Consider the following 23,859-nt stretch of genomic DNA (forward strand, 5'->3'; position numbering starts at 1 on the left):
GCTAGCTAAATTACATCACTTATTTCAACATCCCTAACCGCGCGTGCGGTATAGGCTGTTCCAAATTAAAGCACCTTTACATTTTTTTAATGTCACCAAATTACATCATGATATACAAATCACTTTATCACTCTTGCAATGTTAACAATCCAATCTTGAGGTTTTCTTAAATTACATTTTACTAGTTACATAATTTTTGAATCAAAATACTTCTTGCATCTCGCAATGTTCATACAGTTCAACATTTCTTGCTTATTGCCTAAAAGAAAAATTATTACACACATACCTCAGCTACATAAACAAATATTCCAGCAAGGTCCAGAGTTCTTATTTCTTCATCTCTCAAAATTTTACAAACAAAATTAAATCCTTCAGATATGTTAAATTAAAAAAAAATATTTACATTTCCAAACTAACTTCTTGCAACACACAACATCCAGTTCCAGTTCACTATCCCACCACAGCTTACATACTCCTCCTCGCAAAGTCAAGCTCTGCTCGACAAAAATAAAATAATAAAACAATAACAAATTTAAATGAACTTAAAAGGGAGGCTTAAACGGAGATATGAAGATTTTCACAACGCCACAATTGCACCACACCACAATTTCTTATCATCGTTCTCTTCAGGAACGTCCATACAAGCAAAGACAAGTAGAGCGTTGGTATCGCTGTCAAACGAAGGCATTGACCGCGCACGTTATCAACGTCTCCATCCATATTGCAGTCCAACCATAGCTCACTTATAGCCTCAGCACAGCCCACCAGCTTAGTGAACTGGCCCAAAACAGGCGAAGATTATTGGCGCAGCACTGCAGACTGCCGCCATCAGAACCACCTTCCAATTCCACCTTCAGATATTAGTAGCCAATAAGTGCGTTGCAGGCTCCAAACAGACACCCCAGGTTGGACAGAGTCCTGGATATTGCAGCCACTGGAACATAAACAAACGCAGCAGAAACTCGGAACTGAAGAACTTAGGCCACTGGCCTGAACTATTGATGACTTTAAGAGGAGCCTTGAGTTTCGAGGGTGGGTTTTTTGTTTCTATTTTAGCAACAATAACAAGCCTCCTTAGGGAGGTCCCTCTTATAGTTCTGGGATACCCCAGCCCCCTTGGCCAGTGTTATTTCAGAATTTGGGATAAGTTAAACAATTAAAAGAAAATCTGCCAGAGTTTACCCTAGTACCCAACATGTTACAAAATCCCTAACTAAGCATATGAATCACATTCTAATCTTAGCCCAAAAACATTACATTAAATCATACCTAACATGGTGACAGCAACCATGCTCATTACAATTAATATTCTTAAATAACCTATAAAATTGCCAAAGTATCCGGCCGGATGTTTACCCCAAGAACAACATTTTATTATAACTAAATCCCTTATAACTACCAAATTAAGTTACCGTGTGCATTTTTAATTACCCCCCCTTAAGAAAAACAACCAAATAAAAGGAAGAATTTAAAATGTTGCAAGGGAACTCAAAACAAAGAAACAAATACTAAATTACGTTAGCTTGCAACCACCTTCAATGAATTGAGGTTAGTAAGTCACTATTCATTTACCATGTCATATACTCATAAAATTTTTACATAGATAAACTCACATTACATATTACATGTCACACCAGTCAAATCAAGGCGCAATTAAGCCAGGAATATCAAATCAAAATCACATTACTTTATCAACAGGAACTCAAAAATGAAAAACAAAAGCGATGCAAGAGTGTGCATACAGAAATCCAACTCACTGATATAAGAAATCTTCATACCAGAGATTATCAGATAACCGCACGACACCCAAGATTACCAAGCTTATCTGTCCTTCGACATACACACAGACAACATCAAACCACCAGAACAAGTGCGGCGAACCCTGAATCAGCATAACCAACGAATGGTAAAAGGCACGGACGACCTCAATACTGACTTCATCTCACATCACAAGAACACAGTACACATACACACACCAAAACACCCGTGCGATGACACATCAAGTAATACAGACAACACAAACCACCAAAACAAGTGCGACGATCCCTGAATCAGCATAACCAACCAATGGTAAAAGGCACGGACGACCTCAATACTGACTCTCATCACATGACATACAACCACAGCACACATACACACACAAAAACACCCGTGCGATGACACATCAAGAAGTACCCAGAATTGAAAAGGACATCAGAACATGACCTCAAGTACCCTTGAACTTATCACATGACAATGAGACTCTTAGGGCCAATATCGTACTCCCAGAAGAGGAACAGCCTCTCAGCACCTGAAGCTCTTAGTCTCAGTACACACACACACATGCCTACCCAAGGCTCAATTATATACAAAAATCGTAGGACAGATACAGCACAGCTACAAATTTAGAACCGTACTCAGTCTACAGAATCCCATACTTCTACAAATTGAGTACATAAATTTAGAAGACACGAACCCGTAATGCAAGAAATTTTTAATATCGATAAAATCGAACAAAAGAAAACAAGCAGCAAAATTATCTGAGCGGCTTAGCTAAATCACGATACCTTCAAAATTTCACTAGTGACAAATTTAAAATAACAGAAATAAAATTTTGACAACCTGCAGACCTACTATGAATTTAACAACAATTTATAGCTCAGCGTAACACCAAAATGAACATTTGCAGAAAATCTTCCTAGCAATCATTCTACAATAACAAGGGACATCATTTTCCATCTAGGCACCTAATACCAAGAAAAAGATTACGAGGAATCTCATACCAGATACACTAGATTTTGAACATGTCACGAGCACAAGTGCAGATCCGTAACCCATCAAATTTGCCCAAAATGGCCTCAGCCTAGCTGGTCTAATAATATGGTGAGCATGACTCACCCTACAAGACTATCACAGTCAAAAGTAGACCCATCCTAACAAGTATAGGAACACACGGGTTAATAAATGTACGAGACAAGGAAACAGACACTTACACGATGGATAAGCACCAAACAAACTAGAAAACTAGTTGGGAAACAATCACCAAAATAGTCCCATATCTACTTGGAAACGAACCCAGATCCAGCAAAAGACCAAAAACAACACAACATGATCGGAAATTAAAGTTTGTACTGAGCTACAACATGACGTAAACATTACTTTAGAAGATTACACTCGTAGAATAGTACCAGATATAGCATACCAGGCGACAAGAAACAAAATTTAGAAAATAATTTGCCGAAACACGAGATTTACGAACAGAAAAACACTCGAAGAAATATACGAAACTTTACAACATAACTTTAAAATTGTTGCCGAAAATTTACCAAAAGAGAAATTACAGAAAAACTAAAACTCCGTGCTAAAATTTAACCAGAACACAATGATCACTGTGACAATTCACACTACAATTCACGTGGTCTAGAAGGAAAACAAACAGAACGGACACTCGATAATTAGGATGTAGGGTGTGTACACTTCGCAGTGGGTCAAACGCTCAGCTGTTTTCAACACACTTCAGCTGTTCAAGAGATAAACATGAATCCAAACACAGGAGTACAGTACCAAATACACTATCGAGACAATACTTAGCATTATATCACGACGTAGTTTAAAACAACCGGAAATTACACAAATGTTACAATCGGAACACAAATAGAAGAAAACTAGACATAATCAAACATATTGAAATTTATCAAAGAAGACTTTCGGAAAGTGAACACAGCACACGAAATGTGAAGATATCACTTTACTACAAAACACGTGGTCAAGCAAAACCTTGCCACACAAGAAAATTGATTAAAATTAACGAAACCAAAAGAAACTTGTTACAAATAGTGACGCACCATTTCCTCCAATCATTAATTACAAGTAAAACACAGCAACACAAGACTGCACATCGCGGAACGAAAAGCACGTGGTGAGATGAACTCGCGCAAGAATCATGAAAAACAAACAGCGGGAATTAAGAACACACACGGAACACTTACAACCTAGGCCTATATTCAAAATTAAGATCTAAAATTAATTTTAGAGAAGTTAGTCGAGGATGATCATTGTAAGCCTTAGCTCCTTACATAACCACGCTCTGCTACCAAATGTAACCACTGTATCGGGACAAGTACGATTACCATAATAATAATAATAATAATAATAATAATAATAATGCGAAATAATATGATACCAGTAGTACATAATATAATACTTAATAATATGACTAAGGAAATAGTTGTAAATAATGCAGTGGCGGGGTATTGACATCAAAACATAGAAGCATGACGAGTATCTTTTAAATACGCAAAATTAAAGCAAATATAGAAAACACTTACAGGGCTAAAATGACAACTAAGAAGGGATAGTGGAACGTGCTGGAAGCCCTAATGAGGTCCATGGGAACGTATGACGTTATGGGGGAGAAAATACTTACATGAAACACCCTCTAGCTCAATTCTATTAAAAATAACAAATAACCAAAATTACAAGAGACTAAATTACATAACAGAGCAACAGATGCTTTACACATTTGACTAACGGAATGATTACAGAAGCAAAACACAAATGAAAGGATAGTTGATTAAAAGACAGGAGAAAGACTTTAAATTACGAAAGCGAGAATCTAGGGCAAACTCAAGACACGTTGAATATTAAAACTTTGAAAATTACATTACGCAAGAAAATACCAAAACGCAAAGGAATTAAATTAAATCAAACTAAATCAGAAAACATTGATAATAACATGAAAATAGCACTGAAATAACACTTACCTCGGAAAGGCAGGAGTTCCCGAGGGTAGCCCTCGAGCGCGAACGCTCGCTAGGGCGGTCGGATGGAAAATGACGCCGAGCAAACGCATCATTTTTCCAAAGCCGGCAAGAAGACCGGATATGGCTCGATTACAATCAACCAATAAGAAACAATTTCCACTAGATTCTCGTTTACCAATACATTCGCATGACCATATATGGTCATTTCCTGTCTACAGACGCTAGCTAAATTACATCACTTATTTCAAGATCCCTAACCGCGCGTGCGGTATAGGCTGTTCCAAATTAAAGCACCTTTACATTTTTTAAATGTCACCAAATTACATCATGATATACAAATCACTTTATCACTCTTGCAATGTTAACAATCCAATCTTGAGGTTTTCTTAAATTACATTTTACTAGTTACATAATTTTTGAATCAAAATACTTCTTGCATCTCGCAATGTTCATACAGTTCAACATTTCCTGCTTATTGCCTAAAAGAAAAATTATTACACACATACCTCAGCTACATAAACAAATATTCCAACAAGGTCCAGAGTTCTTATTTCTTCATTTCTCAAAATTTTACAAACAAAATTAAATCCTTCAGATACCGGTATGTTAAATTAAAAATTTTTTTTTTTACATTTCCAAACTACTTCTTGCAACACACAACAACCAGTTCCAGTTCACTATCCCACCACAGCTTACATAAAGAATTACTATAGCTGTCTTTTTACCTTTGTCATTCAAACTGGAAAGAGAGGAAGTGAGGTTTACTTCAGTGATTTGTTGAACAACATTAATTTGCAAGTCTTCTGTTGAGATGAAGAGGCTATTCCAAGATAGAGAACTACTAATGTTATTTTACCCATGGCATTTCCTGGCCTAGAAGTTCAGGCATTGTTATATATGAAATTAATGGATTAAATATAAGCCTGAACATTCCCCCTCCTTGTATTTCTTTTACCAGATTATTCAGTCCACAAAATGAAAAATGGAAAAAGGAAAGGAGAAAGTCTGCAGAGAGTCACGATTTTCTTTCAAAGGTGAAATACGAACTTATACCGTTTCAGTCACTTCACCATTGTAAAATTTTATATACTGTAACAATATAATATTGCAACACTACAGAAAATTAACAAACCACCATCGGCAGTCCTGAAAATGGCTGGGCATGGTTGGCCACTGTCAGTCACTTGTTTTCTTTCTTTTACTATGAGAAAGTGATGTAAAACTAGTGTTTGATAATTGTTTTACTATGCTTTCACTACCCACATTTAAACATTTAAACCTCCGACTTGATTGCATAAATATTAATACAACTGCATGGAACTTGAAAACATAAATCAACACAAAGCACTGTAAACTGAAACAATGCCTTGGTTAGGTTTAGCAAGCATGAGTCAAGGGTACTGAAAGTGTACCTGCACATATGCGATTCCAGGGAGTGAAGCTGCTAAGTCGTTGGAAACAGAAACAATGCCTTGGCAGCGTGACAGATGGTTCTGGACGGTGCTGAGAGTAACTCGCATTTTATGAAACTTAGAGTCATATAAACGTAAGTCCACTGTCATTTTATTTTTATGGCAATAAAATAATAATCAACGATTTTAAGTGTAAATTATATTAGTGAATGTGTTCAGTGATGACAATTACGCAAAATATATCAAGGAAAATGATGAACATTAATTGTCTAAGTCTCAATGCAGCAAAAAGTTTCTACAACTGACATTTTTCCTCTCTCCTGTAATGGGAGATAGTGGATTCAAACCCCACTGTCGACAGATCTGTACTTAAAATGGTTAATTATTATTTTATTGCCATAAAAATAAAATGACAGTGGACTTAAGTTTATATGCCTGTAAGTTTCATAAAATGTGACTTAGGTTGATTTGGCTCTCAGGTACAGATATAAGAAAAGATCTTCATTGGGGTAATCATATCAACAGGATTGTAAATAAAGGGTTACAGATCTCTTCATATGGTTATGAGGGTATTAAGGGGTTGTAGTAAGGATGTAAAATGAGAGGGCATTCAAGTCTCTGGTAAGACCCCAATCAGAGTATGGTATGGTTTCAACGTATGGAACTCACACCAGGATTACTTGATTATGGAACTGGAAAAGACCCAGAGGAAAGCAGCACGATTTGTTCTGGGTGATTTCTTACAAAAGAGAAGTATTATAGCAAACTTTGAGAAGGGAAGACTTGCAAATTAGAAGAAGAAAACAGCTCGACAGGACAGAATGTTCCGATCTCTCAGTGAAGAAATGGTGTGGATTGGTAATAGTAATTGAATAAACTTTTGAATGGAGTTTTTGAAAGTAGATCATAATTTGAAGATAAAATTGGAATTCAAGGGGGAAAATAAGGCCAAAAATTGTTTATTGGAAGAGAAGTTACGGATTGGAATAATTTACCAAGGGAGATCTTCGATAAATTTTCAACTTTTTAAAAAAGAAAAGACTAGGTCAACAACTGATAGGGAATCTGTCACCTGGGTGACAGCCCTAAATACAGATGAATGGTGAATGAAGGCTACTCAGCATCAAAAGAGGGAATAATAAAAGAAGGAACAAGGATAAACACGAAAGGACTCAGGCCATCTCATCATCTTTATACACTGCTATTGTCAAATACAGAGTACACATGCTCTCTCCTCATCAGTCCCAGTTCTTCCACATCCATTTCTTCTCAGCCTCTGGTCAGCTCTTAAATACTTTGCAATTTCATCAGCAGAACAGGCTTGAATACTGCTAATTGAGGGGCCATCTTGGAAGATCTTCAATCTTGATGTGGGAAATACAGGATAAGGACAGAGCTATACTCAGGAAAAAGGAAGAGACAAAAAGAAGAATACAGATGGTAACAGACTAGGACAGGGATGGCAAACCTATGACACACGTGCCACTAGGTGACACGTGTATACAACTTCTGTGACATGTCGCTCAACATACTAACAAATTTTAATGTTTTAAACATGTAATAAATAGGTCAAAAATTTACCAATGTAGCATTTTTAACATTGCGCTTTAATAAATAAGTATGTCACAATTAATTCTATGGCCATATTTTTTATGAATTTTATTAAGTTAAAGCAAAAATATACCTTATTCATAAAATTTACACGTTTTTTGTAATGTAATTTTCAGTAATGTTTACAAAATGAAATCATGAGACATTCAGTTGAGTGGATTTAAATGTGATACAATCTAATACCTAAATGAAGTGAAATGAGGGGATTTCATGATGATTTTAAATAAAAATGACCGGTGGCACACTGGACAGTGAAAAGTAATAAAAAAGACCTTAACTGACAAGCTAGTCAGAAAAGGTTTGCCATCCCTGGACTTGGAGCAGAGAACAAACATAAAAGGAGTGGTCAATATGGAAAGTACAGTAACAGACAAGTGGTAAACGAAGTCATTCATAGCAACACAAAATTGTGTTCCTACTCACATTTCTGCTTTTCTCTTTATGACTTGATTCAACACTTGTTTGTCACTTTCCATTGCTTAACCAATAACTTCTAGCTAACACCATGTATTTGAATCAAAAATCAATTTTAATTAATTAATTTATTTATGTATTATTATTATTATTATTATTATTATTATTATTATTATTATTATTATTATTATTATTATTATTATTATTATTATTATTAATTTGTTGTAAGCTACATTTATGTTGGTAATCTATGCACCAATTTTTTCCAACTAGGTAGCATTCCTGCCTTTCGGTCTCCTCATCGACATGTGGCGGTGGGATGTGTTCTCTGGAAAGGTGCCTGAGGATCAGTGGAATGCACATTGGTGGAGTCTAAGGCAAGTCTTCCCTGACTGTTTCAATATAAGTAGAACTTAGGACCTTTAGCCTGAATTAGAAAAGTAAATGTTCTTCAAATTCTTGTTAAATAAATTCTCCTTATATTATATAAATGTATGAGGCAAATATCATTTGAAATTTTGTTTTACTGAAACAGTAGTTGAATGAAGCTTTAGATTGTGCTAGGTTTGGGTTCAACCATAATAGAATGCTTTTTAAGTTTTTCCTTTTGGTTAAGAAAGAAGCCATACTTTCCAGTGTCGATTTAATAAAACATAACAACAAAACTTTCCAGTCTGTCAAACACACACAATTTTTAATATAAATTATAACACTATAAACATACCTGTAAAAAAAATACACACTTTTATACAAAGAATGACATGTTTTGTTCTATGCACATGATTTAAGTCATTTAATAGAATCTGAGGACGTTCTTGTAGAACGAAAGATGTCATTCTTTGTATAATAGTTTGTGTTGTATGTCCGTCGCTCCCTTCTCGATCCGCCAGCCAGCTACACGCGTGCCAGTGTGTTATTCTTCGAGCCTCGACGCGCAGCTCTCAGTGCGCGTGCCTGGAACGTTGTGTGTGCTATAAAAAGGAGCTCCTAGTCTGTCCAGATGCCCACTGACCCCGGTGTCCAGCTCCAGAATACACCCTACGTCGAGCACGGAGGCTACTCCTCTTGAAAATGTGCTTCGGCCAGGTGGACTGAATTTCTGGCAGTAAGAGGTCTCACCTCGGGTCACCGCTCCTCTTGTCTATTCCGCTGTCCATGCCCAGTCTTACCATTATATGCCACTATCATTCCCTAGCTAATGCAAGCTCCCATTATCAACTTAGTTTTGCTAAGTAGGAACTCTTCAGTCATTGAACTTACGTTAATGAACTCAGACACTTCAACAAGGAAGGGCTCTCTGAGATATTTACGTCAGTGCTTCTGATAGTTTTCGACTATCAAGAACTTTTCATGTCACAAGGACTATCTTTCCGAAATAGTAGTGAACGTGAATACTCCAACGTGTATATAGTGTACAAAGACAGACTCTTTTTCCAAATTCATAGTTCATTTTGCTTCGAGATAACTTTCAGTTTTGTTAGTATAAATATTGTAATTTTACATGTGAAGTAAATAAAGAAGTTGTGTTTTCGTAAACCCAACCTTGTTTACAACAGTTTGTATGTTTTTACAGGTATGTTTATAGTGTCAAAATGTATATTGAAAATTTTCTGTGTTTAACAGACTGGAAATTTTTTATGTTACATAATAGAATGAGTGAATAACTCCGCCATTGTCCGGTCCCAAGTCCGGAATGAGAAAGGAGGAGGGTTTGCTGGTCTGGCACCCAGCTGTAACATTGCCAACGCCGAGTGTTGGGCGGCGGGAAATAACCTGACTCCCTAAGGGGGCCAACGGCTTCGGGCGAATGAGCCCCTTTGGGTGGGGTGATGGTCCCCACAGTGGAGGAAATGCCACTGGAATCCATTATGCAGCGTCTGTTCTCCAGGTTAGGGGCGGCTGCACAAGGCGTCTGTACTCCAGAGGAGCGGCCTCATTATCACCTCACTGGATCACATCCAGAGTTGTAATTCGGGACCTAGTCCCACACAGGTGACACCTTGACAGTCAACCATGGAAGGTCTTTTAAGGAATACTCCACCGGCTGAACCAAGAGTTCAGAGAAGGCAGCATTCGGATACGGTGGGCTGCCACCTGAAAGATACCGTGAAGTCGGAGGCACGGAAATACCCCAGTACTACATACACGAATGAGACAAAATCAAGAATCAAACCAAAGCAGATAACATACTTCTCTACACACAACATAAACTCACTCATGCAAACCGGTAAACTAAAAGTGATCACCGACATAATGGACCAACACAAAATTCTTATCATGGGATTACAGGAAATTAGAAACACTGACCAGGATGCCTTGGAATCTCAAGGATACAGACTTTATAAAGGTATACCCGGGAAGAGAGTGATGAAGAATGTCCCACAATTTGGAACAGGATTTTTGGTCAGCCTTAAAATAATAAACTCAGTTCAAGAATTCAGATCACAGTCTCCACGACTCTCAACGCTCACCTTAAAGGCATCTAATAAAATCTATACTATAATAAATGCCCATGCTCCCACTAATGATAAAAACAACTCCTCAAAAGACCAGGAGGAAACAGGAGAATTTTGGGACCTATTGGACCAGACCATAGATAACATCCCCAAACACCATATAAAATTATTAATAGGCGACTTCAACGCTCAACTAGGCAGAGAAAGAAAATACCGTGACATCATCGGAAAATGGCCAGCACACAAGAAAACAAATAAAAATGGAGAGAGACTAGTTGACCTGTGTAGAAACCATAATTTAATCTCAAAATCTACATGTTTTAAGAGGAAACCTCAAAAACTCAAAACATGGAAACACCCTGACTACACTAAAGGAGAATGGCAACTGGACCACGTCTGCATGGACAAATACCACCACAAAGAGATCTATAACGTCAAAGTCCTCCGAGGAATAGACACAGGTTCAGATCACTATGTAGTTAAAATTAAAATTAAACTCACTCCCCAGAGGAGACAACAAAAGCAAGCCCTTAAAACTAAAAGAAAAATAGATCCTACCCAGCTAATCAACAACAAAAATTACCAGAAAGCAACTGAAAAAATAAAAATCACAGACAAACTTGAAGACTTAGTACACAACCTTAAACAAATTGCAGAAGACCTAGCTCCAATTAAACCACGTAAAAAACACCAATGGTGGAACAGTGAATGTGATGAAACAGTGGAGAAAAGACATCAGGCATGGCTATTACATCAGTCCCAAAAGACAGAAATATCCTATCAAAAGCTAGTAAAACAGAGAAAAGAAACTACCCAAGTCTTAAGAAGAATAAAAAGACAACATCATAAGGACACCCTGCAGTTAATTGAAGAACAGTTCAGTAAAACTAAATCAAGGGACTACTACAAAACCTTCAGAAAGCAGCTCCAAAAATATGAACCCCCGACCCTACTGATGAAGGATGAAGATGGTAAGCTGGCCCATAACAATAAAGACAATGCAGAAATTCTGGCTAAACATTTCAACAAGCTTTTAAATTGTGAGGAACCTACAGAACTCCTTCATTTGGACACCAACACCCCGATAAAAACATCACCAGAAAACATCAATCCCCCCACAATAAAGGAAGTCTACCAAGCTCTGAATAAATTAAAAAACTACAAAGCGCCAGGAGAAGATCAGACCTTTGCGGAAATCTGGAAATATGCAGGAACCTCAGAAAAAGTTGCCCTCCATCAACAACTTGTCTCTATCTGGATTAAAGAAGAACTACCAGAACACTGGACAACAGCCCTCATTCATCCTCTGCACAAAAAAGGGGACAAAACCGACCCTAATAACTACAGGGGAATCTCTCTCCTAGACATAACATACAAAATATTTTCAATAATCATCCTTAATAGGATAAGTTTACAACTTGAGAAAGAACTAGGAGAATATCAAGGAGGTTTCAGACCCTGGAGGAGCTGTCCTGATCAGATCATGAGTCTTAAGTTGATAATGGACTATAACAGGAGAAGAAACAGAGATATGGTGATAACATTTGTAGATTTCAAGAAAGCTTATGATTGCATCCATAGAGAATCTCTGTTTAAAATTTTAAGGCACCTTGGACTACACCCCAAATTAATAAACATGATAAAATTGACTCTCAACAATACCAAGTCAAAAGTGAAGTTTAGGGGGGAAACATCAGAGACATTTGAAATTAAAACTGGACTACGGCAGGGAGATGGGCTCTCACCACTATTATTTAACTGTGCTCTAGAAATGGTAATGAGGGAATGGTTTAGAAAATGTCCCCCCAAAATAAAGATTGGCCGAAAAATCAAAACAAATTGCCTGGGTTTTGCTGACGATTTAGCATTACTAGCAGTGGACATAAAAGAAGCAAAAACCCAGATATCAGAACTTCAAAACATTGCAAATAAAATTGGCCTCAAAATATCATTTGAAAAAACAGAAATTATGCCCCAAAAACCAACACAGCTAAAAGAAGTCACCATAAATGGTAATAAAATCAAAATAGTAACTCAGTTTAAATATCTTGGAGAAGTAATAACACATAACTTAAATGAAAAAATCTCAATCCAAGTAAGAACAAATAGATTAGCTAAAGCACAAAAATTAACATGGGATATCTACAAAAAGAAATGTCTATCAATAAATACAAAAATAAAACACTACAACACAGTTATAAAACCGGAAGCTACATATGCAGCAGAAACACTCTTTTACCTGAATAAACAATCAAAGACTGACAGACTTCAGAAAATTGAAAGGAGGATTGGAAGAACCTGTATCAACAAAAAATATCAGAAAGATGGACAGTGGCGGTTAATACCTAACAAAGTCGTGTACAAAGAGCTAGAACCCATTACAGATACTATGCGTAAGAGGAGACTGGGATTCTTTGGACATATCATGAGGATGCAGGACTCGAGACTTCTGAAACAACTAGTACAACACAATCTCGTCTCAAAAAATACCACAACAGGATGTAAATGGATCAGAGAAGTAAGAGAGGATCTGAAGGAAATAGGCCTTACAACAGAAGACACCAAAAATAAGATAAAATTGAATACAAAACTCAAGAATACAAACCTCCGCTTTACCCTTACACAAAACAAACCAACAACACGCACATTTTCAACTGAGGAAAGGGCACGAAGATCGGAGCGTCTGAAGAAGTACTGGGAGGACCGCAAAGCCCGAACAATCCCTTCAAAGAGACCTGAACGACAGACTGACTAAAGTGATCCTATGTGGTCATAAAAGAAGAAGAAGAAGAATGAGTGAATTCACTCTCAGAGGGGAAAAATCTCTAGGTGAGAGGAGAATGTTGTCGTTGTCCAGTTTCAAAGAAAGTAATAATGTCAGGTACATAGAGAGCTTACTGGTCTAAACATTTACCCCTTAACCTGAGTGTCTCAACTTTAAATCTTGATAACTTCAGGTGGAATACAGGGATTGTTGTGTTGCGATCATATGGGATAGCAGAGAATTATATTTACAAGGCAACATGAAAATCATTTTTATATTTTTGTCATACTGTATGCACTGTGACGGTAAATTTTAAAACATAATACTCTTATGTAAGGTATACAATAGGTAAGAACACGTGCCTCAGTACAGTGACTTGGTCCAGTATGCTGCGATTCACTTCAGTCGCAAAGGTAAGCAACCTGTCGTGACAAATACAACACACCTGGACGAAGGGCCAGAGTTGTTGAGTGAACCACAAAAAGCACACAAACTGTTTCGTAACTTCATATTTACAAACAATAACCATGCTTGCAACATAAACCAAAATGAAAAACATTGACTTTTGACAACTCTACCACATTGTTGCAATACTCTTCTTATACACCTTTCACATTTTTGGCATAACTTTCCCTTACACTCTGCACTCATTACGATCAACGTATGACAGCAACGAGGGAATCCAACTTTAAAAACCTGGTAAAGTCCTGAACAGAACCAGGATGCTCCTCTGATGCCTTATAGATGAAGAAATGTGCTATTAAAAGAAGAAAACAACCACTTGGAAAGAGATGTCATGTATAATTACTGTATTTTAATTTATTTCATCTTCTGTATTTATTATGTACCTAGTATCATGAAATCTCTTCTTCTCTATTTTATTAATCAAGATGTACATTGCCGTGCCACTGCAGAACCACAATAAGTGCAAAAGTTTCTATTTTTAACTTTTTCGAATATCAGTTGGTGTATTTTTGTGTGATCTTAAATGTAAAATTGTCATCATCATCATCATCATCATCATCATCATCATCATCATCATCGTCATCATCATTTCTTCGCTCCAGCAAGCTGGGTGTGGTTGTGTACGAGCCTCCTACAGTTTGTTCTATCCATCCACAGATGCTGCTCATATATGTGACACCAGTTCACGTTTCTAATTTCAAGGTCCTTCATTATCTGTTTTTCCCAAACATCATGAGGTCTTCCTCTTGGTCTCTTCCCAGGAACATTGTGGTCAAAGTATGTTCGAGGAGTCCTGTGAGGGTTCATTGTTTTCATGTGACCATACCATTGCAATCTCTTCACTTCTAGACTCTCCAGCAAGCTTCTTTCCAATCCAAGCTGTTGTTAGATATCCACATTCCTTATTTTATCCATTTTTGCTTTTGTAGACAAGAATGGAGAAACTTCATTTCTGTTGCCTGAAGACAACTCTTTGTTGGTCCAGTAAGTGTTGCTGCTTCCAGACCATACGTCAGTATAGGTACTAGATATATTTTGTACAAGCTGATCTTGGAAACTAACGGAAATGTTTCATCCCAAAGTATTTGACGTACAGCATGATAGAATTTGGAAGCTTTCTGTATTCTGTTACTAATCTCTTGATGTATGGTATTTTCTGATGACAGAACACTACCTAAATACTGGAAGTTGTCTACAATGTCCATCTCCTCATCTCCAATTCTTAGATGAGCAGTTGGAGAGTTTCTACTCATCACCAAGCCAACTGTCTTTGTTTTGCTGATTTTGAGACCAAAGGTTGTAAAAGCTTCATGCCAGAGATCTAGTCTAGTTTGTACTTCCGCTTCTGTCTTACCCCATACCTTTACATCATCAGCAAAAACCAGGGCATTAGTTGTTGGATCCTTTCTCTTAACCACTTTTAAAACTTCATCCATTATGATTATGAAGAGAAGTGGTGAAAGACAACTTCGTTGCTGGACTCTACTCTTCGTTTCAAACCAACCTGACCTTCCATCCTGGACCTGGACACAACACTTGGTTTCATCATTTAATCATTGTACTCGTGCTATGATGTCATTGGGCACTTTCTTATGTCTCAAACATTCCCATATATGCCTGCGTGGTACATGGTAAAATGTAAAATAGTGAAAATTGCTAAATGAATAACCCTAGGCACATGAAGTAAAATAAATTTGTTTTGCAGTGGATTGTTTTTTTAAAATTTTTTAATACAAAACAGCATCATCCACAGATGCATCAGTATTCGGTATTTGGGAGATAGTAGCAGATATCCTGGATTCAGGAGGTCAAATGGACTGTATCGCGATTGACATGTCTAAAGCATTTGATAGGGTGGATCATGGGAGACTACTGGCAAAAATGAGTGCAATTGGACTAGACAAAAGAGTGACTGAATGGGTTGCTATATTTCTAGAAAATAGATCTCAGAGAGTTAGAGTAGGTGAAGCTTTGTCTGACCCTGTAATAGTTGAGAGGGGAGTTCCTCAGGGCAGTGTTATCGGACCTTTATGTTTTCTTATATATATAAATGATATGAGTAAAGTAGTGGAATCGGAGGTAAGGCTTTTTGTGGATGATGTTATTCTCTATAGAGTGATAAATAAGTTACAAGATTGTGAGCAACTGCAACGTGACCTCAAAAATGTTGTGAGATGGACAGCAGGCAATGGTATGTTGATAAACGGGGCTAAAAGTCAGGTTGTGAGTTTCACAAATAGGAAAAGTCCTCTCAGTTTTAATTACTGCGTTGATGGGGTGAAAGTTCCATTTGGGGATCATTGTAAGTATCTAGGTGTTAATATAAGGAAAGATCTTCACTGGGGTAATCACATAAATGGAATTGTAAATAAAGGGTACCGATCTCTACACATGGTTATGAGGGTGTTTAGGGGTTGTAGTAAGGATGTAAAGGAGAGTGCATATAAGTCTCTGGTAAGACCCCAACTAGAGTATGGTTCCAGTGTATGGGACCCTCACCAGGATTACCTGATTCAAGAACTGGAAAAAATCCAAAGAAAAGCAGCTCGATTTGTTCTGGGTGATTTCCGACAAAAGAGTAGCGTTACAAAAATGTTGCAATGTTTGGGTTGGGAAGAATTGAGAGAAAGAAGAAGAGCTGCTCGACTAAGTGGTATGTATGTCTCAAGTATTATTACAATATCATAAGTCCACCTGTTCAATACAATATTGTTCTATTCAATTCTGTTCAATACAATATTGTATTGAACAGGTGGACTTATGATATTGTAATAATACTTGAGACATACGTGTATTGAACAGGCGGACTTATGATATTGTAATAATACTTGAGACATACGTCAACTTCAATACGGAACCAAAATGAGAATAGTTACTTGTAAGTGGTATGTTCCGAGCTGTCAGCGGAGAGATGGCGTGGAATGACATTAGTAGACGAATAGGTTTGAATGGCGTTTATAAAAGTAGGAAAGATCACGATATGAAGATAAAGTTGGAATTCAAGAGGACAAACTGGGGCAAATATTCATTTATGGGAAGGGGAGTTAGGGATTGGAATAACTTACCAAGGGAGATGTTCAATAAATTTCCAATTTCTTTGAAATCATTTCGGAAAAGGCTAGGAAAGCAACAGATAGGGAATCTGCCACCTGGGCGACTGCCCTAAATGCAGATCAGTATTGATTGATAGAATCTTTTGAAAATTTCAAACCCCTATTCCTCAATAACATGATTGTTTGCAGATATTGTAGTCTTGTATTAGCATGGTGATATACTGTGTATATATATACTCGTGCTCAGAAATTAAGGATAATGCTAATACATGGTGAAACAACGCTATGGTGGGCGGTTTGCGGTTTTAAATCACCTCGGAGTACGACCATGTGGTGCATTTGACCTGCGGTCGTCGCACGGTGGCGCTGGTAGCAGTTCAAATACACAGAGGTGTGTTGGTGCATGTCAGAGTATGGTGCAGCGAGTAAGTGTGCAGATGTTTTCAGACGTGCTAATGGTGACTGTGTGGTGAAAATGGCTCAACGAACACATATTGATGATGTTATGAGGGGTAGAATAATAGGGCGACTGGAGGCTGGTCAATCACAGCAGCTCGTAACACGGGCCCTCCGTGTTCCACAAAGTGTGATCTCAAGATTATGGCAACGATTCCAGCAGACAGGAAACATATCCAGGCGCTACAGTACAGGACGTCCGCAGTGTACAACACCACAAGAAGACCGATGTCTCGCCATCAGTGCCCGCAGACGGCCACGGTGTACCACAGGTAGCCTTGCTCGGGACCTTGCCACAGCCACTGGAACACTTGTCTCCAGACACACAGTCTACAGACGACTGAACAGACATGGTTTATTCGCCCGGAGACCTGCAAGGTGTATTCCACTGATCCCTGTTGACAGGAGAGCCCGTAAAACCTGGTGTCAAGAAAACAGTACATGGTCATTGGAACAGTGGTCCCAGGTTATGTTCATGGACGAGTCCAGGTATAGTCTGAACAGTGATTCTCACCGGGTTCTCATCTGGTGTGAACCAGGAACCAGATACCAACCCCGTAATGTCCTTGAAAGGGACCTGTATGGAGGTAGTGGTTTGATGGTGTGGGGTGGGATTATGATTGGTGCACGTACACCCCTGCATGTCTTTGACAGAGGAACTGTAACTGGTCAGGTGTATCGGGAAGTCATTTTGCACCAGTATGTCCGCCTTTTCAGGGGTGCAGTGGGTCCCACCGTCCTCCTGATGGATGATAACTCACGGCCCCACCGAGCTGCCATCGTGGAGGAGTGCCGTGAAACAGAAGATATGTCAAAAACATATCAGATGTAAGGCTTTTCAGGCGTTTGCTCTATTAACCAGCGTTTCGTCTTAGGTCTGACACTAGACTCATCAGAGTGGGATGTGTCAGACCCTACCCACTGATGCTGGGGTGTATGCAGGTGAACTTATCAGAAGCCCTTATAAGAGGCACAGTCTGATAACTGCATACGGGAGATAAATCTCCACAATATAATTATTGCCCACCTAGCAATTCCGAATGGAAAATTCTAAATTCCCATGAAGGGAACACCTGAAAAGCCTTACATCTGATATGTTTTTGACATTTTTGACATGAAAAATATCTAATTCCCTCCATAGGAATTTAGAATTTTAACACAGCGATACTTATATTTTCAAGATCCGCTAAATACTACTAAAAATCCGCTAGAATTCCGCCAAGACATCCAATCTCAAATAATGAGCAATAAAAATGAGCAATATAATAATAATAATAATAATAATAATAATAATAATAATAATAATAATAATACAAGTAAATATCTGCACTCACCTGATCTGTGAGTTTCACTGGGATTAAACCCCTGCCTGCGAGCCGGCGAGCTAAAACTTGTACAGTAGGTGTTTTACTGCCGGGTGCATACTAGGTGAATCCCCTATCTCAAGGGCCACACACAGAACAGGCCATTACCTTCATAGCATAAATATAAATGCTACTCTCTCACAGTTTCGTTATCTGTCATCATTCGTCAACTAAGAGATAAGTACCCTGTCCCCATGTATTACAAATTTATGATACCATGATCTCATAACATCAAATCCAAATAGCAAGTTTTCCTCATGTGGTTGCTAGCTCCTGACAAGAAATACGGAATAGCTTAGAGACAGACTGGAGTACAAATTGTAAAAAAACGTAAAATGGATAAAACACTAAATTCCTCTATAATAAATCTAGAATTCCGCCAAAAATTCCGCTGTCTACTAAATGATATATTTCTCCGCCAACAGTCTTCTAATTCTGCCAAATTTAGCGGAACATCCACTAAGTTGGCAACACTGACGTATTGTGGCACCACAATATGCAATTATCCTTAATTTATGAGCATGAGTGTATATAGGTGTATATATATTCATGTAATTATGTGCCTGAAAGAGATTAAGTACCGGTAACAAATGTAGTTGTCAGACTTAACCTCTAAATTTGTTTTTAGTTTAAATTTGTTTTTCAGTTGGGCATTAGTCTGGCACTGTTAATGCCTTCTCACCAAAGTAGCAGCAGTTTGAATCCCAGCCAATGCATGTGATATTTAAAAAAAATCTGGATAAACAATGGAGTGCTGGCCTTACAAACTCAAGTTGGTAGGTTCAATCCAATGGTATTTGGAGCTGATCAAATACGTTAGCCTCGTGTTGGTAGATTTACCGGCACATGAAATAACTTCTGTGGGACAAAATTCTGACAACTCAGCATCTCTGAAAACTGTAAAAGTACCGTAATTAGAAGAGTACAGAACCAATAACATTATCATCATCATCATCATCATCATCATTAACAGCCACAGAAAATTACAGGCTTTTCATTATTTCCAAAGTTTGTGGTTACTGAATATCAGTTTGTGTCATAATATACACAGAAGAGATCAATTTTATTTGAAATGGAGAAAAATCAAGAGCATTAATGATGAGGTAGGGAAAATATTGATATTGGTTTATAAGAAGTATGTTTAAAGTTAAGCTTTAAGTGCAAGTGCAAACTAATATTTTCTGGTAAAGTATTACAATTATTGTAGACTACCGGTACCTGGCATCCATATAATGAGGTTCTTTTACCACTAGGCGTACCTCAGTCTATAACTTCTGGTTTACCAGATCAGAGCATTAATAAACATAAGATTAACATGTAGGTGAAGAATAAGTTGTTAAGAAGGCTTCCATGTTCTAATCCCTCTCTTAATCTGGATAATAGAGATAACTTCATCTTTTAAAGAGAGAATCCAGGACAGAATTTCAGTTCTTTACAACATGGTCTAGAGCAGCTTATGAAATAACAATTCTTCTTTGCAAGTAGTTACCTTAATGTCTCTTTCACAGAAAGAAATTCCAACGTGTGAAACCGCCTTCACCTCGCTCAGAGTCCGACTTTGATCCTGGTGCTAAATACCATGTACCTGGTGACTCACAATATATTGCGTAAGTATTTGTTTAAATATCATCATTTAGAATAAGCGAGATAGTGATTTGTTTAAAGATGTTTACAACCCATAATATCAAGGCAATCCTTCAGGTGTGTTATATGCTTTTATGTAAATAGGGGCTGCCTAGCCAAGACAGTAAAGCTGTGCTTGGTGCACCTGGTTAGGTTCGAATCCCCATCAAGAAATCGAAAAATTTAGAAACGAGATTTCCATTTCTGGACAGGTACATGGCATTGAGGATTACTCAGCCTGCACCAGGGATGAGCATTGTGTTAATTCTGGCAAAAGCAGCCAAGCATAGAGCTAACCACTCTATCCTACTTTATGTTGAAGTTACGGGTAGTGTGGAAGCTTTTACCTTCCACTTGTCCAAGGCCTGTATAGAGATCACTTTTCTTTATTTGATATACAGGCTGACTCAGAAGTCCATTAACATTCAACAAGGCAATACTTCACGGAATATTGGAGGCAGAGGGTAATAATTGACACACATGATTGGCATGACATGGGGTTTTATTGACACCAAAATAAAGTACAGTAAAGCTTCACTAACAGTGTCTTTTCTGGTACAGCCAACATGCCACAACTGCACTCTCTCATGACAGCTCCTTTTATCTAGTGTCAAAAATTTCATTTTTAGGTTCCGTATTGAATCGAGATATACATTCAAAGTTGTTAGGTATAGGGATCTGCCTATTCAATACAAGAAATAGTGATAATTATTGAAGTCATCACATATTCCTTTATTTGGGACTGGTTTTGGCAATAGGGTATGCCATTATCGGCCTAGGAAGTAAGGAAAAGGCATTGGAAATAGAGTACATTACATTTCTTAAAATTAATATCAATACTTTTTTTTAAATGTACATGCTTGAACTGAATTACTTTACATAGGTCTATATACAAAAGGGTTTTTGTCATTAAAATTGAATATAGAAAGATGTACAGTTAAAATGACAAAAGTGGAATGAGCTTTCTTCACATTGTAAGAACAATATCGGTCGTTAACTGCTTTGCAGTCATAGTGGTATATATGAAATTGAGTTTCTTTGTTCAATGTTAACATTTGTGTCAGTGTAAAAAGGCTGATGAACTAGTTACAACAACCAGTTATTTACTTAAAATTCCTCGTAGATGTTCACTAATTAATTTCTTGGATGTAGCAATGTGAGAAGTTTAAATAAATATCTTATATGGCTAAAATATAGTATGGCATCTGTGTCACAGTTTATTATATCCACAAAAGTTCAGTAAATAAAAAGGATAAGTCAATTGTATAGCTTGGTTTGTGTGTCCGCAGGTTGTTAACTACTTTTCAGTTCTTGTGGTATATATAACACTTAGTTTACCTTTTTGAACATTTGATTCAATTTTTAAACATTTGTAATCCGTATAGATATGCCGATGAGCTAGTTGCTACAATCAGTTATTCAAGTGAAAGAGGTTCCTCATAAATATGTACTAATTAAAATTTCTAAGGCATTCAACTTGGACTTAACAATGTGTGGATTTTGAATAAAAATATCTTATATAACTAAAATCTAATGATATGACACTGTATCATAGGTTATTAAAAGTTCAGTAAGTAAAGTGTGTAAGTTCATTATATGGCTTGATTTTTACGTAGCCGTAAATAGCAACTTAAGAATTGTAAGTTGATATAGAAGAACAGACGAGGTTTTTGAGAGAGTAGTATTATCGAGTGGATCTTGTAAAACTCTGGAAATATCTTGAACCAAGGACAGAATCTAAAAGAAATTGAGCCGCGTGTTAGCATGACGGATGAAACAAATGCCGGGGAGGAATTATATGTAAATAGAAACTCACCTCGAGTGCCAAGTTGAAGGTTGAAGAGTAAGAGAGGAACTGATAAGCTAAGTGGCAGACAGCAGGCCATCAGAGAGAGCAGGGAGAGGCAGAGCGTGTTAAGTCGGGGAAGGGGAGGTCGCGGTAGAGGAGGGACATTGATCAGGAGGGCAGGGACTGCAGTGGGGGTAATAAGCAAGCATGTTATGTATTATTTTGTGAATTGGTTGATTTTTTGGTAATTTCAGATTATTAATTATTGAGATAAGTGTGTCAAACAGAATTCTGGGTTTTTCAGATTGGTCATTAAGATTAAGGTTTGGATTATAGTATTGATCAAGTAGGATGAAACATTGTTCAGTTAGATTGAGTATTAGATCGAGCTCCTTTTATACCGTACACAGGTCTCATGCTGCATCACTGACTTGTTGGTGTCAATAAAACCCCATGTCATGTCAAGCATGTGTGGCCATTTGCACCTGATGTAGTACTATCCAATGCCACCATCTGTTGGTCATTTTGTGTACTTTATTTTGGTGTCAATAAAACCCCACGTCATGCCAGTCATGTGTGTCAGTTAATACCTCTCTACCTCCAATATTCTGTGATGTATTGCCTCGTCAAATGTTAACTGACTTTTGGGTCACTCTGTACTGTGCATTTACTCATCAGTTTTATTTTACTGCTACTGGGATGGGTACTTTATATTTGGAAATTAAACTCCCAGTCTCTTGGATTAATGAGGAAGTAAAAGTACTCCAAGGAACAAAATTGATGGACAGTTTAAAGTAAGCAGGGATAAGGTTTGGGAAACCATGGTCTGAAGAAGAGTGGGTGCACAAACTGTAGAAATGGTGCAAGCAATGTACAACAACAACAACGTCAGCAGCGTACAGGCTCCAGGTTGGAAAGACGGAATGGTTTAGAAATGAAACTGACAAAGACAAGGGAGTGTGCTGTCATGTCTCTTGTTTCTAATAATTATAGACAAAATTGTAAAGGAGATAAAAGAAGCATATGAAAATAGGGAGACGAAGCTATTGCTATTTGCAGATGATATTGTGGTCTGTGGAATGAACAGCAAAGAAGCACAAGAACAACTTGATGCACTGAATGAGAAAATTAAGAGAAAAGTAAGACCATGGTGATATCAAGAGGAAAAAGAAAAGGGAAAGGCATTTTGAAAATTGGTGGTCAAAGCCTTGAAACTGTGGACAGTTTCAAATCCTCAGTGAGTGAATAAATGCAGAATACAAGGCTGGACATGGAGATTAGCAAGAAGGTGCAACAGGGCAATGCATTCTACCAGAAAGAAACCTTGTCTGGAATAAGAAAGTACCAAGGAAGTGTAAAGAGATAATGTACAAACTATATTATGCACCCATATTGACTTATGTGGCTGAGACCTGAACAATGACAAGTAGGCAGGGAGGGAAGGGGGGGGGGGGGGTAAGTAGAATTAAAACCAGCAAAATGAAACACCTAATAAGTATGACAGGAAAGACAAGGAAAGATAGAGTGAGAAACAAAACTGTTAGGAAGGAAGTTGGAATAGGAAACCTAAATGAGAGAACTGATAGAAATAAACTAAGGCAGTTTGGACATGGTAAAGAGGATGGAGGAGGAAATAATACCAAACCAAATAATGGAGGTGCAGTTCAAGGGAAAAAGAGTGAGAGGAAGACCTAGAACAAGGTCAATCAA

The 23,859-nt window shown here is 37.6% G+C and overlaps 1 protein-coding gene across 1 annotated transcript in view; it reads left to right on the top strand.

Annotated features, from left to right (window-relative positions):
* Positions 1-23,859, top strand: part of LOC136884879 (angiotensin-converting enzyme) — a 354,345-nt gene that overhangs the window by 323,435 nt on the left and 7,051 nt on the right. Inside the window, exons 10-11 of the mRNA XM_067157178.2 lie at positions 8,453-8,560; positions 20,250-20,344. Coding sequence (XP_067013279.2) covers positions 8,453-8,560; positions 20,250-20,344 — 203 coding nt within the window. The remainder of the gene's footprint in view (positions 1-8,452; positions 8,561-20,249; positions 20,345-23,859) is intronic.

The sequence above is a fragment of the Anabrus simplex genome, chromosome 1 (genome assembly GCF_040414725.1).
Source record: "Anabrus simplex isolate iqAnaSimp1 chromosome 1, ASM4041472v1, whole genome shotgun sequence".
In the NCBI taxonomy this organism is placed as follows: Eukaryota; Metazoa; Arthropoda; class Insecta; order Orthoptera; family Tettigoniidae; genus Anabrus; species Anabrus simplex.